This window comes from Neophocaena asiaeorientalis, unplaced genomic scaffold, assembly GCF_003031525.2.
Source record: "Neophocaena asiaeorientalis asiaeorientalis breed wild unplaced genomic scaffold, Neophocaena_asiaeorientalis_V1.1 scaffold96, whole genome shotgun sequence".
Taxonomy (NCBI): Eukaryota; Metazoa; Chordata; class Mammalia; order Artiodactyla; family Phocoenidae; genus Neophocaena; species Neophocaena asiaeorientalis.
The window spans coordinates 5787266-5802397 of record NW_020175831.1 but is presented as its reverse complement, the minus strand read 5'-3'; the positions used below and the strand labels follow the sequence as shown (position 1 = coordinate 5802397).

Below are 15132 nucleotides of genomic sequence, written 5' to 3'. Positions count from 1 at the left end.
AAAAAAAAAAAAAAAAAAAAAAAAAAAATCAACCTATTCAAATAGGTTCTAATCTCAGCTTTATTATATTCACTATATGTATCTGCAATCAAAAAATGAACACAGTAGAAACACAATCACTTCCCTGCATGCCATCTTAGAAGTACATTATTTAAGGAAACATTTGTATTTTCATAAAATGACTGACCCTCCCTTTCCATACTGAGAGATTGTTCTCTCTCTAATAATCATTTGGATTTCTGAATTTTGTAAATGAAAGGTTACATTTAAGAATTTAAAAATTGACTTTACATGGATTTATTGTCAGAATCTGTTACCATGTCAGTATCAGACACTTTTTTCATCGTATTTGAATACGTGCATCAGATAGACATTAACCATGAAATCAATTTCAAAAATTTGTTTGTTCAAGTGTTCACAAAACTGTGAGTTTAAGAGTCAGTCCCTGGGGCTTCCCTGGTGGCGCAGTGGTTGAGAGTCCGCCTGCCGATGCAGGAGACACGGGTTCGTGCCCCGGTCCGGGAAGATCCCACATGCCACGGAGCAGCTGGGCCCGTGAGCCATGGCCGTTGAGCCTGCGCGTCCGGAGCCTGTGCTCCGCAACGGTAGAGGCCACAACAGTGAGAGGCCCGTGTACCGCAAAAAAAAAAGAGTCAGTCCGTAATAAATTCCATGTCACTTGTTCATTTCATAATCAAAATTATTTCTGTCTCTCAAACAAACCAGCTGAGTACCCAGATATAAATCAAGAGTCAGTCATGAGTTATAAAGTAGAAAACCAACAATCCATACACCAGTATCCATTCTCCTACAGTGCAACCAAAATCTTTTCATATTGTTTTTCTTTTCATATTTTTCAGCAATTCTAGTCTTAAAATACATTCCACCAGCAGCAAGAGCCAACACTATGATAATTCAGGAAATCTTACGTAATAGCCAAAAAATTAATGTTTGCCATGAACTCAGTATTCTGTATATAAAAGTTGATAGGATGTCATGATTAAACAAATATTATGATTTATTTTTATCCAGCATAAGGTTCTTGGTTTACATATTCTATTTTATATTCCACGTGGCAGTTCACTATTCTAAGCACCTTCTATTCAAGTTTAAGTTATTTGCCTTATATATCTCAATACTCCCTCTATCCTCCTAACATCCACCCTATCTTCTCTTTAAAAAAAAAAAGCAAAACCAACATCTAGATGTGAATTAAACACCACTTAACTCTGTGGTTCTCTCCTTTCCACACTATATTTTCTGATTTCCAGCTCAATATTCTTTCCAGAAAACAACTTTCCTTTGCTAAGTGTAAGTTTGGGTAGCTGCTGAGAGATGATATCAAAATTCACCTTTTCTTACCCTCTCATTTCTTTATTCTCACATCCTTTTCAAAGTCACATTACTACCAAAAAAGCACAATTTATGTCTGTAGTAACATGGCTTTTCTTAGAAAAACAGAAATCAGTTAGCAACGGTTCCAATATCAGTATGGCAAAAAAAAACAAATAAAAAACCAAAAAGAAAAAACCCCCAAACCCACACCGTTTCAGGAAATCGCCCACACACTCCGTTTTGCATCCTTGAATTTAAACTGTTTCTCACACTGAGAGTAGAAGTAGAGATCTGGATCCCATGATAGTTTTCCACTGCAAACCCAAACACCTGTGTGCGAGGCCGGCAGTGCAAAGACAGCCGGAGAACATGCGAGAACTCCGCCAACACAGGAGAGGGCTGTGCTTGATGCCATCGCACACGAGTGGCACCATTGGAACGTGGGGCAGGGTGACACTAGTACACAGTTTCTCATTCTCATGAAACATCCACTTGAGATTGAAATCCACTCACTGTTGTAGCCACTGCTGCTGCTAGCCTCTGCCGGCGCCGAGTTGTGCTGAACTGGCCCTTCGAAGATGGCCCTTCCTGACAGTGAATGAGAAGAGGAGGGAGGAGAAAACATGGGATGGGGGAGGGAGAAGACAGGATATGGGAGGATGAAAGATAATCAGACAAGGGAGAGGGAGAATTTTTAACTGAAAGTTGACTTTTGCTAAAATCTTAGCATTGAAAATAGCTTGGAGGGGCATTCATACTGTGAGAAAAGTTTATTGTTCTCATGGTAGAACACCCAAACACTTAAATCTATTTGCTGAATATAACCCCTACCCCAAAAGGAGATGGAAAGTTATGAAGTGATGAAGAGCTTACGATTTCAAGGTAAAATAAATGTACGTCTTGTTTTATTCATGCAATGTCATGTTCTACGAAGCCAAAAGGCATTCAGTAGATTGAAGCAAAAAAAAAAAAAAAAAAAATGAGTTCAGGGAAAAGTGACTAAATAAATAATGTGCAAAGGCTAAAGCAAACAGGTTGTAATGAGAGCCTCCTGTTGGTCAGGAAGAATTTTTTGTTTCTTGCTGGGAGGAAAAAGTAAGGGGAAGGATACCAGGAATCCTCAACTCCCTATGTTTTCTCCTACTATAAAGGTCTCTGGGATTCAATATTAAGAATTATATTGATTTTCGGGTTGAAAAATTTTCCAAGGAGGAAGCCAGTCCCCATAATATAGGAAAGTAATCTCAACGTCCTCAGTGTGCTGGGATAACACCTATAAAAATCGGCTATGAAAATCTGAAAGTATAGGCTTCATTTAGTGATGTGCAACTATGCATAAACCAGTAGAAGAATCTTACAGCTTGCTTTCTTTCCTTCTTTCTTTTCTTTCTTCTCTTTTTGGTGGACACGATAAAGGGTAATAACACTGCCTTCTAATCAACTCAACTTTGCTGCATTTGACAGACCCTGACTCTTCAAGGTTGTGAGCAATAAATTCAGTTCCAATTAGCTGAAATGTTCTCAGAGTCACCTAACAGTCAGACTGAGAAAAAAACCAGCATGGCTGTGTAAGTCTTTTTGGAATAACAGAAAAATATTTTAAATTCTTATATCTCCAATTCTCTTTAATTTTCCAAATTATATTCACATTTCTCTCAATCGCCATAAATCTTCTGTGTACGTATATGTTTATTAAACACAAACACACACACATAATCTGCTCTAGACAAAACATTTCCTATACAAAATTCCTTTATGCCTACTGTAATTAAAAAAAAAAAAGGAGAAAGAATATATTTTTACTCTTCAGTGTAATTTGAGCATCTGTGAGATCTAGGATAGCTGCACATGAATGACATCAGATCATTTATCTGCCACCCCATCCCTCCTACTGTTCCTTATTCTCTGCAATATCTACGGATCTAGTATTTAATGCATGCTATTAGCAACACAGGAAATGTAACAGCAATCTCTTCTACAACAACCCTTATAAAATCATTCTCTTCTTGCCCTCCTCCACCTCATTTAAAACACAACCAAACTGTTTTACTGCATGATGATGATACTGAGATTTTTATGAGAATGAGAAATTTGAGCTTTGGGACACAGGAAGTATTTTTTCTAACAGGTAATTCCACAGAGACGTCTAGGACAACTATTGCCTCCAGTGAATTACACAATGGATTCTTGAGCTAGCTTCCCAGTGGCTTCAAGGAGAAATATGGTCCAAATTTTAACATTCACATTCACATCAATAGCACAATCTAACTTACCTAAGAATAAGCAGTCAAACATCCAGTATAACATGTTCTTCATTTTTACTTTCCTAAGGTCAATTTTTAAAATGATTTATTTTATAATTATTTCAAAAATTACAACTACTACAGAACGCTGCATACAAACTTCAGTTAAACAAGATCCATAACAACAATAGCAGGAACAATAACCACCACCACCACCAGGCAGTCTAGGTTCCTGCATAAATGTCTGGGGGACTAGAAGTTCCAGATGATAGAGGGGATGAAAAATGAGCCACTCGCAACAAAAAAATCTCTCAAGTTGGCCACAACAATGAAGAAAGTGGTTCAAGTAGTGGGATGATTAAGGGCTCAAAACAAATACCTGGTATCATGAGATGGGATTCTAATGGTCAAGAAACATTTAAAACAGGAGGGAAAAACCTGTGTATTAGGGTGGGAGAAAGTGGTGGATATGTTTAATCCACTACAGTAAAAATAAATGCTATGACTTTCTGTAGGTAAAATACTGATGAGTAATGACATTCATATTGGTCATAGTCATCCCTGGCTGATTTTAAGATTCCCCAGTCAGGTGTGCATGGTGAGGAAACTTCCAAGTAACTTCCCAGTGATAGAGAATGAGCATCTGAGGGATCCGGGAAGGCCTGTCGGTTTGGGTGAGCAGGAAATGTCTAGGGATGGTACTAAATTCTGCAGCATTCACCCTACGATCCTTTGTTTTACCAGATCAAGTGGAAGTGAGGTTTCTCTTGGAATGATTAATAGCTTACCACCACCTCTCAGTCTATTTATTTCCACTGGAGTTGGAACTAAATCTACTTTCGAAAGTTTAACGTTTTCTCTGAGTATGGGATGAGATGGTTTCAATTTCCCCCCAAAATAATTAAACTAGAATCACAAGGGCCATTTTGTTACTCTTTGGCAAAACAGAAACAAGGCAAAAGAGCATAAATGAAAATTTAAGAACAAACCACCCCAAAATGTGACAGGAATATGAAATGGAGAATATTGTCCGGCTTTTTGAACAACTTCTTTTGATGACTCAGAAAAAAATCTCCATAAGCTCTCCACACATTGAAAAGCACAGCCTGTGAATAGGAGGGCTATTCAGAATTACACTCTGTTTCCTCCAGAAAACACTGAGTGATATGAGGGCCATGGTGGGCCTCGTAACCACAGTAGGACAGCCAGCGGCATTGCACTCATGCACGTTGAGAACCAACCTATTGCAGACCACAGCTGTGAATGGGAATTTGTTCAGTGGGATACCTTATAAAAACAAGATTGAAATGCTATCTATCCACAAATGTATATGTTCTTATGATGATGCTGGTCTTCTTCAATTATTTTATTTATAATTAAGGTTATTTTTTCCTGGCTATGATAACCATAGATACCATGTTTAAAAAACAACAAAAAACGACCACCACAAAACTAGACAATCATATGCTCAAAAGCAATTTTAGGCAATTTTCTTGTGAAGTCATTTGGCACATTTGCCTCTATAGTATTAATTTTCTGAAAAGAAGAGAAAACGCACAGAAACATACTGAACAAAAGACCACAAAAAATTGTGTTCACAGAATGTGGACATTCTAACAAAAAAAAACACCGATCATTAGTGCTTGTGAAAATTTATTTTCAAATATATCAGATTAGCAAGCAAAGCAACAAAGAGTTTGTTATTCATACATTCAGAATTAAAACACAAAGAATGTTATCAATAAAACTAGAATTAAGGAAGAATTATTGTACTTATTTAAAAGACTGAAGAATTCTAAAAAGCAGTCCCTTTTACCTCTGTGTTAGAATATAGATTGATTTATAGTGCAATAAAAAGGAAAACAAAATCATAAGTCTAATTTTGATTGTGCAGGGCAAGAGTCCTTTATAATATATAGCTAGAATTGGAGTAGCAGAAATTCAAGCTTAAAGCTCTGAAAGTAACATGAATTTTGACGTAAGAGATTTTAGGCATTTGCTATATTTTGTATCATTGCAATGCAATGACATAAAAGGATCTTACTTTAAAAATTTTGAACTATTCATTTCAACTAAATAACTTATTTACAATGAATTTCAAGTATATTTATCACAAGCCATGAAGACTTTAGTTCAAATTTTAAAAGTGAATGTTGATGGCCAATAATATTTTTGTAGAATCATAGAATTTTAGAGTTGAAAAGAAATTCAGAGATCATCAAGTAAACTCGATCACTTTACCCAGGAGTTAATGGAAGCCCCGAAACTTTAACAGAAATGCATGAGATTATACTGCCAGGAAATCACAGTGATTAGATTAGAACCCAGGTTTGTTACTTTCTAACCTATTGCAGACCTCATCTCATTTATTGATAGATACAAGTTTGGACAGCATTAACACATAAAAGCCTCTTTTAAGATCTAGTATATATAAGTGAATTTTCATTACAACCCATTTGATTTTCAGTCTAGATATTTAAGGTGACTTTTTGTTAAAATATGTTTTAATGGTTCCAAGGCCATAATTGAGGATGAAAATGCCACTTTACAGCCATATTACATAATTTTAGCCTTAAATTCTTTTTACTTATGCCAGAATAAGAATAGATTTCTCACTACTTTAGATAATATAACTCAGTCTGAAAAGCACTAGCTTTAAAGCAGTTAAAAGCTGCTTTAAACTTTTCAACTTCTATGAATTGATATATACAGACTAATATTTTAAAATATATATATAAGTATAAATGAAGGAAAAGTAAAGTCTGTACCTGCAGTTGTATTTTTGTATCTTTGCTGACACTTTTTGTTCTCCATCGTCTTGTGACCCGCTTGTCTTTCTTTGAAATATCTACACAGTTAGCCTACATTACACAAATAGTTAAAAGCAACAAAGCATTATTAAGTTAACACAGATGATACAGGTATAGACAAAGAGAGCACAGCAAGTTAGTACAGAATCATTGTTAGACACCTAAAGCAAACCAGCCAGGAGATAAAGGTATATCTGATGCACAGTGGGCATTAGAAGCAGAGATAAAAACTTAACCATAAAACATATTTTTCTGCTACACCAAATGAAAACAGGATTAGCGTTTTTGCTACACGAAAAGACAGTAATAATTCTGAGAGTATCTAAGTTATGTCTTCATAACTATCATTTCTAATGCAACACAAAAATGAAAGAATGATTCAGATATTTACTTCTTCCAGTTAGTTTGTATTTAAATGTAAAACATTTCAAAACATACATCTTAACACAATGACACCAAGATTCAAAAGTATTAAGAATAACTCCAGAATATAAACCAATCCTTATTGTAGTTATTTCCCTTTAAATGTTACCTTGTATATTCATAGAACAATCCAGTAAAAATTCTGAGTGAATATCTTAAGGTCCTTTGACCAACAGCAGTAAAATGTTTACCTGCATGTCAGTAAAGTTAGGTGCTGACTGAGTTCTCTGAAGTATTTCCAAATTCTGCAGGAGTTTGCTAAGTTCCACAAGGTTTGACTGGCAGTGTGCAAGGTCTAATACAAATCAGAAATTAAAATATGTTACAACTGGGCAGGGAGTGGTGGTGATGATAATAAAAGGCACTCTATCCAAATTATGGCAAATACGATGAGGCAGATCTATGTCTATAGAATGATGATACTGGCAAATGAAAGAAAACAGAACTGGTCTCTGGTTTAGAACCATACAACCGCTGATTATTTATTGGATGACCTCAAAACCCACTCTTACAAATGAACAGTTATTAGTGTAGAAAGCCATTAAAATCCCAGTGAAATTGGGTGCGCTCATTTTCCTGCTGAGGTGGGCTTCGTCACATCAGAAGCACACTCAAGGGAACTTCAGCAGTTGTACAGTTCTGTTGTTAGGAATGTGTCTACCTGCTCTGAAGGTCTTCATATAGGACTCAGAATCTCTGCACACTCTACAGAGAGCAGGGCAGCAGCAATACATCGGGGGCCAGGTCCCACCCAGGTCCCATCTCTCAGCAGCATCTGCCCTAGGGTGGAGCCCTAGGTGAGCTGTTCAAGTGCTGCTGTGGTTCTTCCAGGGAACTCTTGGCCATCAGTGGCCTTTAAATTCCTCAAGAAAGGAAATCACCCAACGCAGGTGACGGAAGAGAGTACTGAGGGGGCTAGGACCCTTCCACCACCTCCTCCCCATTTCAGGGGAGGCAGCACCATTGTACACCTCCCACGCGCCCCACGAAGAAAATAAAGTGAGTGACTTGGAAGGGTAGGAAATAACGAAGATAAACGGGAAGGAATGAGGGAGAAAATTAGTACAAAGAAAGAAGGCAGGGGTTAGAGGGAAGAGCAGAAAGGAGTTGGCTAGAAGAGATCTATTTTCTTTTTTTTTTTTGGTACACGGGCCTCTAACTGTTGTGGCCTCTCCCATTGCGGAGCACAGGCTCCGGACGCACAGGCTCAGCGGCCATGGCTCACGGGCCCAGCCGCTCCGCGGCATGTGGGATCTTCCCGGAACAGGGCACGAACCCGTGTCCCCTGCATCGGCAAGCAGACTCTCAACCACTGCGCCACCAGGGAAGCCCAAGAGACCTATATTTTAACTTGCCTTTTAAAGAACAAAACGACATCACAAGCACCATGCTGGTACGGACGTTATCTAACACTACCTATCCATTAAAGCTTCTATCCAGTAAATATTACATTAATTCTCCTAAATAACTGTGATTACTCTACACAAATGGTGTATGTAAGTAGCGTAGAGATATAGAAATGGGGCTTAAAATCCTTTCTAACAGAATGGAAAGAGAACTTGGTGAATGAACTCGATTCAAGGCAAAAGGATCCAAAACTAAGGGTCGGGAGACGTTGATTTACTTTACACTTCTCAGCTGCAGTTTTCTTACCTGTCAAGTGGTGACAGTACTATTTACTCTCTTACCTTCCTAATGAAAGTAGCAACTGAGATGGGAGGTGAGAAAATTCTATGAAAACCAGAAATGGTCTTTATGGAGTATTAACTGCACTATGTGTAACCATTCTTCTAGGGCCTTAACTTGGAACAAGCACACCATTCCTTGACACTTCTATCATGGACGAAATGAAACCCTGGCAGAATTTTGCTCCTTGCTTAAGTGTCTGGTTGTATGTAAGGATTATAAGGACTTGCCCAAGACAAGAAAAATACCTTTAAAAAGAAATCTCTAGAATTTCATTAAATTAGATCTAATTTTAGAATCTGGGAAAAAGGAAATATTATGCCAAGAAAGGACTGTTGAGACAGTTTATAACAGTAAAAAAATTTAAAACTTAAATATCTAGCAGTTTACTTACTTTCTCCTCTTCCCTACCTTGTTCTGAAAAGAACTCTACTCAATATTCTGTAATAACCTACATGGGAAAAGAATCTGAAAAAAGAATAGATATATGTATATGTATAACTGAATCATTTTGCTGTACGCCTGAAACTAACACAGCATTGTAAATCAACTATATTCCAAAATAAAATTTAATTAAAAAAAATAAAAAGAAACATCCAATTGCAGAATAGTTAAATAAATTAAGGTATATCCAAAGTTATCCATTTACTATTTCATTTAGGAATCACTGACTTGGAAGACACTATGCACCCAGCACAGTTCTAAGCACAGGGAATATAGCAATAAAATAAGATTCATGGAATTTACATTCTGGTTTAAAGAAAATGTACACAATAAAGAATCTGCATGTTGAACTATTACATACCATTTTAGTGATGGCATATACTGGTACATAAGGATGGCATATAAAATACTAATTTATGGGGCTTCCCTGGTGGCGCAGTGGCTGAGAGTCCGCCTGCCGATGCAGGGGACACGGGTTCGTGCCCCGGTTCGGGAGGATCCCACATGCCGTGGAGTGGCTGGGCCTGTGAGCCATGGCCCCTGAGTCTGCGCGCCGGAGCCTTTGCTCCGCAGCGGGAGAGGCCACAGCGGTGAGAAACCCACGTACCGCAAAAAAAAGAGAAAAACTAATTTAATATTTTGTTTCTATGGGAAAAAATGCTCTCCAAGCGCCAAGAAATTCCCTTACATACTTGAGATCTGGACTGACGGAAGTCCAGACCTATGAATAGCTAACCTCTTTAAGTACTGGAACTATAAATGTGCTATGTTATGGGTTCAAGAAGATGTTACTTGATGAACTTCTGAAATGCAACCAACCTCAATATTGCGATGCTATGAAATGATCAAAATAGACCACCCCCCCAAAAAAAAGTGCTGTGGTAGTTCAGGAAAGGGACAGTTACTGTGGTTTGAGGTCGTCAGGGCAGACTTATAAGAGACAGTAAAACCTTTTGTGGGTCTGGAGGATTGATAAAAAGGCTTAGCAAAACAGGAAGGTGGAGGAGGGCAGAGAGGGCACTGCAGGTTGGGAAGACAGCCCGTGCAAAGGCACAGAGGCAGGAACATGCAAGCACGTTCAGGAAATAGCAAATAAGTTTAATTAGGCCTATGGAAGGCAAGGTTGAAAGGGTAGGCAGGGCCAGAAAGCTGAAAGCTGGATGTTAAACCCTGGGCTAAGTAGTTTGGACTAAAGCCCAAGAGCTCACGGAGAACCACCTGAAGAGATTTTTGCAAAAAGTTATTTTATGAAATAGTGGTCTTGAGGGACTATTATATGTAGTGAACAAAGAATGGCTTTGGGATTAGTCAAATGTGGGTTGGCTGGAGTTCCAGCCCCTCTATCGGGGCAGCTGTGTAGTCTTGGGAAGGCTCCTTAATCTCTGTGCATTTCACTTTCCTCATCTGTGAAGTGGGGATAGTAGCAATACCTACGTCTCATAGCCAAGGGCAATGGGATAATGGCTGCTAAGTGCTGGCACTGGATGCAAACATGTCCAAACACAGTAATTTCCCAGGAGCCTCTGAGAGCGACGGAGCCACAGAGCAAGAGACTGAGGGTGCAGGTACCAGTCAGAGACTGGGCAAAGGGTGAGCCTGAGTTAGGACAGCAGAAATGGAATTCCAGAGGAAGGGTAGATGAGGGGGAGGGGAGATGGGGGAAGTTTGCAAAGAAATAACAGAACTCAGTTTCAGCTGGATGAACAGGGTGGGTGAGTCAGAGATGACAGAGGTTTCAGGAGTGGTTATGAGAGCAGCACTGACAAAAACAGGGGAGCCCAGGAACTGGGACCATTTCCACAGAGGAGACAGAGAATTTGGTCTTAGACAGGCTGAGGAGAAGGCGTGACCGAGTGTACAGACAGAGAGAGTCCACAGCAAGGGAGGGGGTGGGAATGTAGCAAGGGATGGATAAAGAGGTCTGAAATTTAAAGAGAGTTTTCAGCCCTGTTAAGAGAAATATGGTGCAGTGATTAAGAGCACATGCTCTGGAGTCAGACTGCCTGAGTTTGAATCCCAGCTCCACCATTACTAGCTGTGTGAACTGGGTCCAAGTGAGTTAACTTCTCTGTACCTAAGTTTTCTCATCTAGTGGAGTAAAGTGGAGTTGAGAGGATTAAATGAGTTGACGCACTTAAAACACCTAGAACAGTGCCTGCGGCACCCCATACCTATCAGCTGCCGCCACTACCACCACTCCATCACCAAAACAGAGACTGCAAGGCGTCCCTGGTGGCGCAGTGGTTGGGAGCCCACCTGCCAATGCAGGGGACGCGGGTTCGTGCCCCAGTCCGGAAAGATCCCACATGCTGCGGAGTGGCTGGGCCCGTGAGCCATGGCCACTGAGCCTGCGCGTCCGGAGCCTGTGCTCTGCAACGGGAGAGGCCACAACAGTGAGAGGCCCGCGTACAGCAAAAAACCCCCAAAACAACAACAACAAAAAAAGCCCAGAGACTGCAGTTGAAACTAGAAGCATGCCTGTCATCTCCAAAGCACAGAGCACAGTCATTAGGATCAAGTTGGCCTGGGTTAGCCCTTCAGCTCTGTCAAGTACTTGCTGTGTAACTTGGACAAGTTACTTCACCTCTCTGAGCTGTAGTTTCTCTACCTATAAAAATATGGTTCAAAATTCCTGCTTGGTACTATTGTGAAAATCTATAAAATACCACATATGTAAAGTGCTTAGTTCAGTGCCTGGCCCATATGAGCACTCAACAAGCTATAGTTACTATTATTGAAGCTAAAAGCAGAATACTGTATCTTGATCATCCCTGCAACCAAGGTTGGCCAGAGGAGAATCCCAATGAAACAGAGAAGAAGCAGTTGGAAAAAAAGGAAAACTTCATGGGGCCTAAAAGAGGAGGCTCATTAAAGAAGGTCTTGCAGGGCGGGTCAGAGGATGAGGCTTGAGAACAAAGCAGAAAGCAGATGGTGTCCTGCTGCCAAGAATGCTTCTTCTATAGAGCAAAAAGGGCAAAGTCAAATTATGGGAGAGAAGCTGAAGTCTATGGGCAGGAATGACTGAAGTGGGAAAGGCTGAGGTTGTTCTCAAGACAGGAGATCATTACTACACTAAATCCTGAAGGAGAACAGAATGGCAGGATGAGGACACAGGTAGAGAGATCAGGATGGGGGGAAGCAGGGTCACCCCCGAGACTGGAGAGAGGGCACAGGGATGGGCCACAGAGTATCTGAAGCATACAGGGAGACAAAGACATCCCCCCACCAGCCAGGGGCTTCTTGGCATCAAGGTCAATGTCAATTTATTTTTGTCACATGAATGGACTTTGTCCCAGTAGACAGTCTCAATCTTTTCAGCAATGTCGGTGGCCACGTTAAACTCCACAAGTGTGTGCAAAGTGGCAGAAATTAGAGGAGAGGCTGACTGTCTAGAACCGCCGCAGAGGCAAGCCTGCAGTGTCTAGGACAGTGAGGTCAGCTTCTTCCCCAACCTGAAGTTCATAAAGGCAAAGTAATGTCTGTGTGTTTTGTGAATATACTCAAGTAAAACCCTTTTAATGGAATGTTAGCTGGACACACTTTATGAATATAACATCCCCCTTAAAGTCATATTTTCACATAAAGATTAAGTTTGGAATGTGGAGAGGGCTAATAAAAATGCTGCAGACTTTGAGTTCACACATGTGTAAAGAAAAAAAAAAAAAAAGAATTGGTTGGGGCGTGAACACAGGTTGCCAAATCTCAATTTTTCTGAGGACATAAAATAACGTAACATCTCCTTTCACCATAACTTCATAAAAGAAAAAAATTTAATATCAAAAAAGTTAGGCCCAACATCACCTCAAGATAATTTAAAAATTAAATCAATTTAGATGTATTAAATACTTGTTATGTTGTTTCTGTGTTGTTTTGTTTTGTTCATTTTTGAAGGTCAAATGAAAGCTGTCTCACAGACTGGAAATGGTCTGTGGATCCAGTTTGGACCAACGTGCTAAGGCTCATTTCAAGGAAGGAGAAAGTTTCTGCAGATTAAGAGGCTGAGAGATGGTACAGTGAAGAATCATGTATTAGCTCGGAGTATTTAATAACTGATCCATAGTGGAACACCACTACCAGGTAACTGTGGATCTAAGATCAGTATAATTTTGCTGTTTATTGTTGGTTGTTGGGAAACATACATTGTTCCGTGGGCCAGATGGAGCAGCAGAGAAGGCAGCTGTGTAAGTGACCTAGTAGACTGTCAGCAGCGAGGCTGGAGGGTGCTCCCAAGGCAGCACTCAGCTGGGTGATCGCCCCCAGGGTCCGGGGTGTGGGAGGCTAACGAAGCCAGAGGGAACTGCTAACGCAATGAAGTGAGAGGGTTGAAGTGGGTGGGAGTACGGGTAAGGGAAAAACCAGATTCAGGAGTTGTGAGGGCGCAGGAGAACGGACAGGTAAGAAGCCCAAGACATGACAAAGAGGAGATCTGGGATATAAAAATAAGAAAAAAAAAAAAAAGCTGGAGGCAATCAGGGGGCTTGGGGGGTGAAAGGTACAGCACCCATAATTTGCCCCTTTTGCGTCTGTTTCTTTGGCTCATCCTGAGAGCCCACAATGGGCAAGAACTAACCTTCTGCACACCTGTCCATTTCTTCCGAGTCTTGTAGCCAGGCTGCCACTTTGCTCTGCCCGGTGGTGCAGGTTGCAGGGAGGCTGCTACCGCATGGTAAAGGGGACTGCCATGGAAAGCTGTTTGGCTGCGCCTACGATGAATAAAAAAACGCGTATGGTTAGGCAGAAATAGTACATTTAAGTTACTAAAAAGAACACAAGTATACTCAAAGCGACATTAAAAAAGAGAGGAACAAAAAGGCATGCTCAAAATATGGAAGAAGCCTCTTGGCTAAATGTGGTATGAGCTCAGTAGAGCCAAAATTTCTAAGCAATAATGACACGACACTCGTTAAGCTGCCATCTCCACCAATAAACAAAGGGGACAACATTCAAGTATGTTATATCTCATACTTGCAAGGACACGCCAACTCAAATTTTCAATAGTTTTGCATTACTCAGTAAGTTACAGCTGATACAGTGTCCTTGTTGCAGTACTCCACTCATGAGTGAAGGCCTTTCCTTTCCGAAAGCTCTCTGTACACTTATGATCAACTCATGGTCTCATCAGCTACCTGTGATTCTTAAATACATTACCCACCAGCAAGCAACCTTGTCATGCTGTGAATGCATATTGAAAACTGTAACATATAAAATGGCAGTCTTGGCAAGTTATTATTATCTATAGCTGATAGACTTTCCATTAAAGGGATTTTATGTGAAATAAAAGTTGTATGAAGTATGTAGATACCAAAGTGAGTACAGTAAACACTGTGAAAAAAGCAGAAACTTATTTCCCCCAAAGCTGAAACAACTTTAAAACTCCATATTTGACTTTAATATTCAGTTACAACTGATTGCGTCTCTTCTAAATCATTATGAAGTGAAGGACGCACATACTTAGCAAACCCAGACTTATTTATTACCCTCACAGGGCCACAAACCAATTAACATTCGAGAGTCTCATAATTTGATGCTTAGAATTCAAGCAAAGTGATAAAAAGCTCTTTTCACTCTTTACTGCATTTTGATAAATGTAACAGAAATCTTTCACTGAGTTAGATCTCAGAGGTATGTCATTTGTAGCTAGAGCAACAGATCTATGAAAACCAGAGTTGAAGAGCTTTCTTATTCCAAGGCAAACAGTGGGGAGGATCTGGTTTCAGTTCTCCATTCTCAGATGTCACCCAAGTTATTTAATAAATAACACAAGGGATGAAAATAATATGTCTTTTATCAACACTCTGTGCCAAAGACACAGGCAGAAGCTGGAAGAACCAAAGGGTCAAACATTTATATTTTTTAAATATCCATCTGGGATACATTTCTTGTTTAATTTGGACTAACTCTGGGATTCATTCTATTCTGTGATGAGAACACAGGAGGCCCAGAGAAACTTGGGGACTATCTTGCACATCTTGTGTTGGGTCATTCACTAAGTGCCCTACTTCCTAATAACCCTGACCTACTGGTTCATTTCCTTTGATTTCAGAAGCAGTTAGTACTAGGGTTAACCCAATACCCTGTTCCTAGGAGAGAGATATTCCATAATGAAATAAGGTTTGAGAGCCTTGTGAAATACAATTTACGGGATTTAACAAAAATTAGGTAAGTAATTTCCATCAAAATAGCCAAAACTT

At 39.8% G+C, this 15132-nt stretch overlaps 1 protein-coding gene across 5 annotated transcripts in view; it reads right to left on the bottom strand.

Moving 5' to 3' along the window:
- The window catches only part of OSBPL6 (oxysterol binding protein like 6), a 90332-nt gene that overhangs the window by 40609 nt on the left and 34591 nt on the right, over positions 1–15132 (bottom strand). For 2 of the 5 annotated variants that reach the window (XM_024732905.1, XM_024732902.1), the window contains exons 7-9: positions 13512–13644; positions 7003–7106; positions 6347–6439 (exon numbers count right to left, since the gene is read on the bottom strand). In XM_024732905.1, coding sequence (XP_024588673.1) covers positions 6347–6439; positions 7003–7106; positions 13512–13644 — 330 coding nt within the window. Of the gene's footprint in view, positions 1–1848; positions 1924–6346; positions 6440–7002; positions 7107–13511; positions 13645–15132 lie in introns of all 5 variants that reach the window. The other 3 variants (XM_024732907.1, XM_024732903.1, XM_024732904.1) reach the window with 2 other exon arrangements.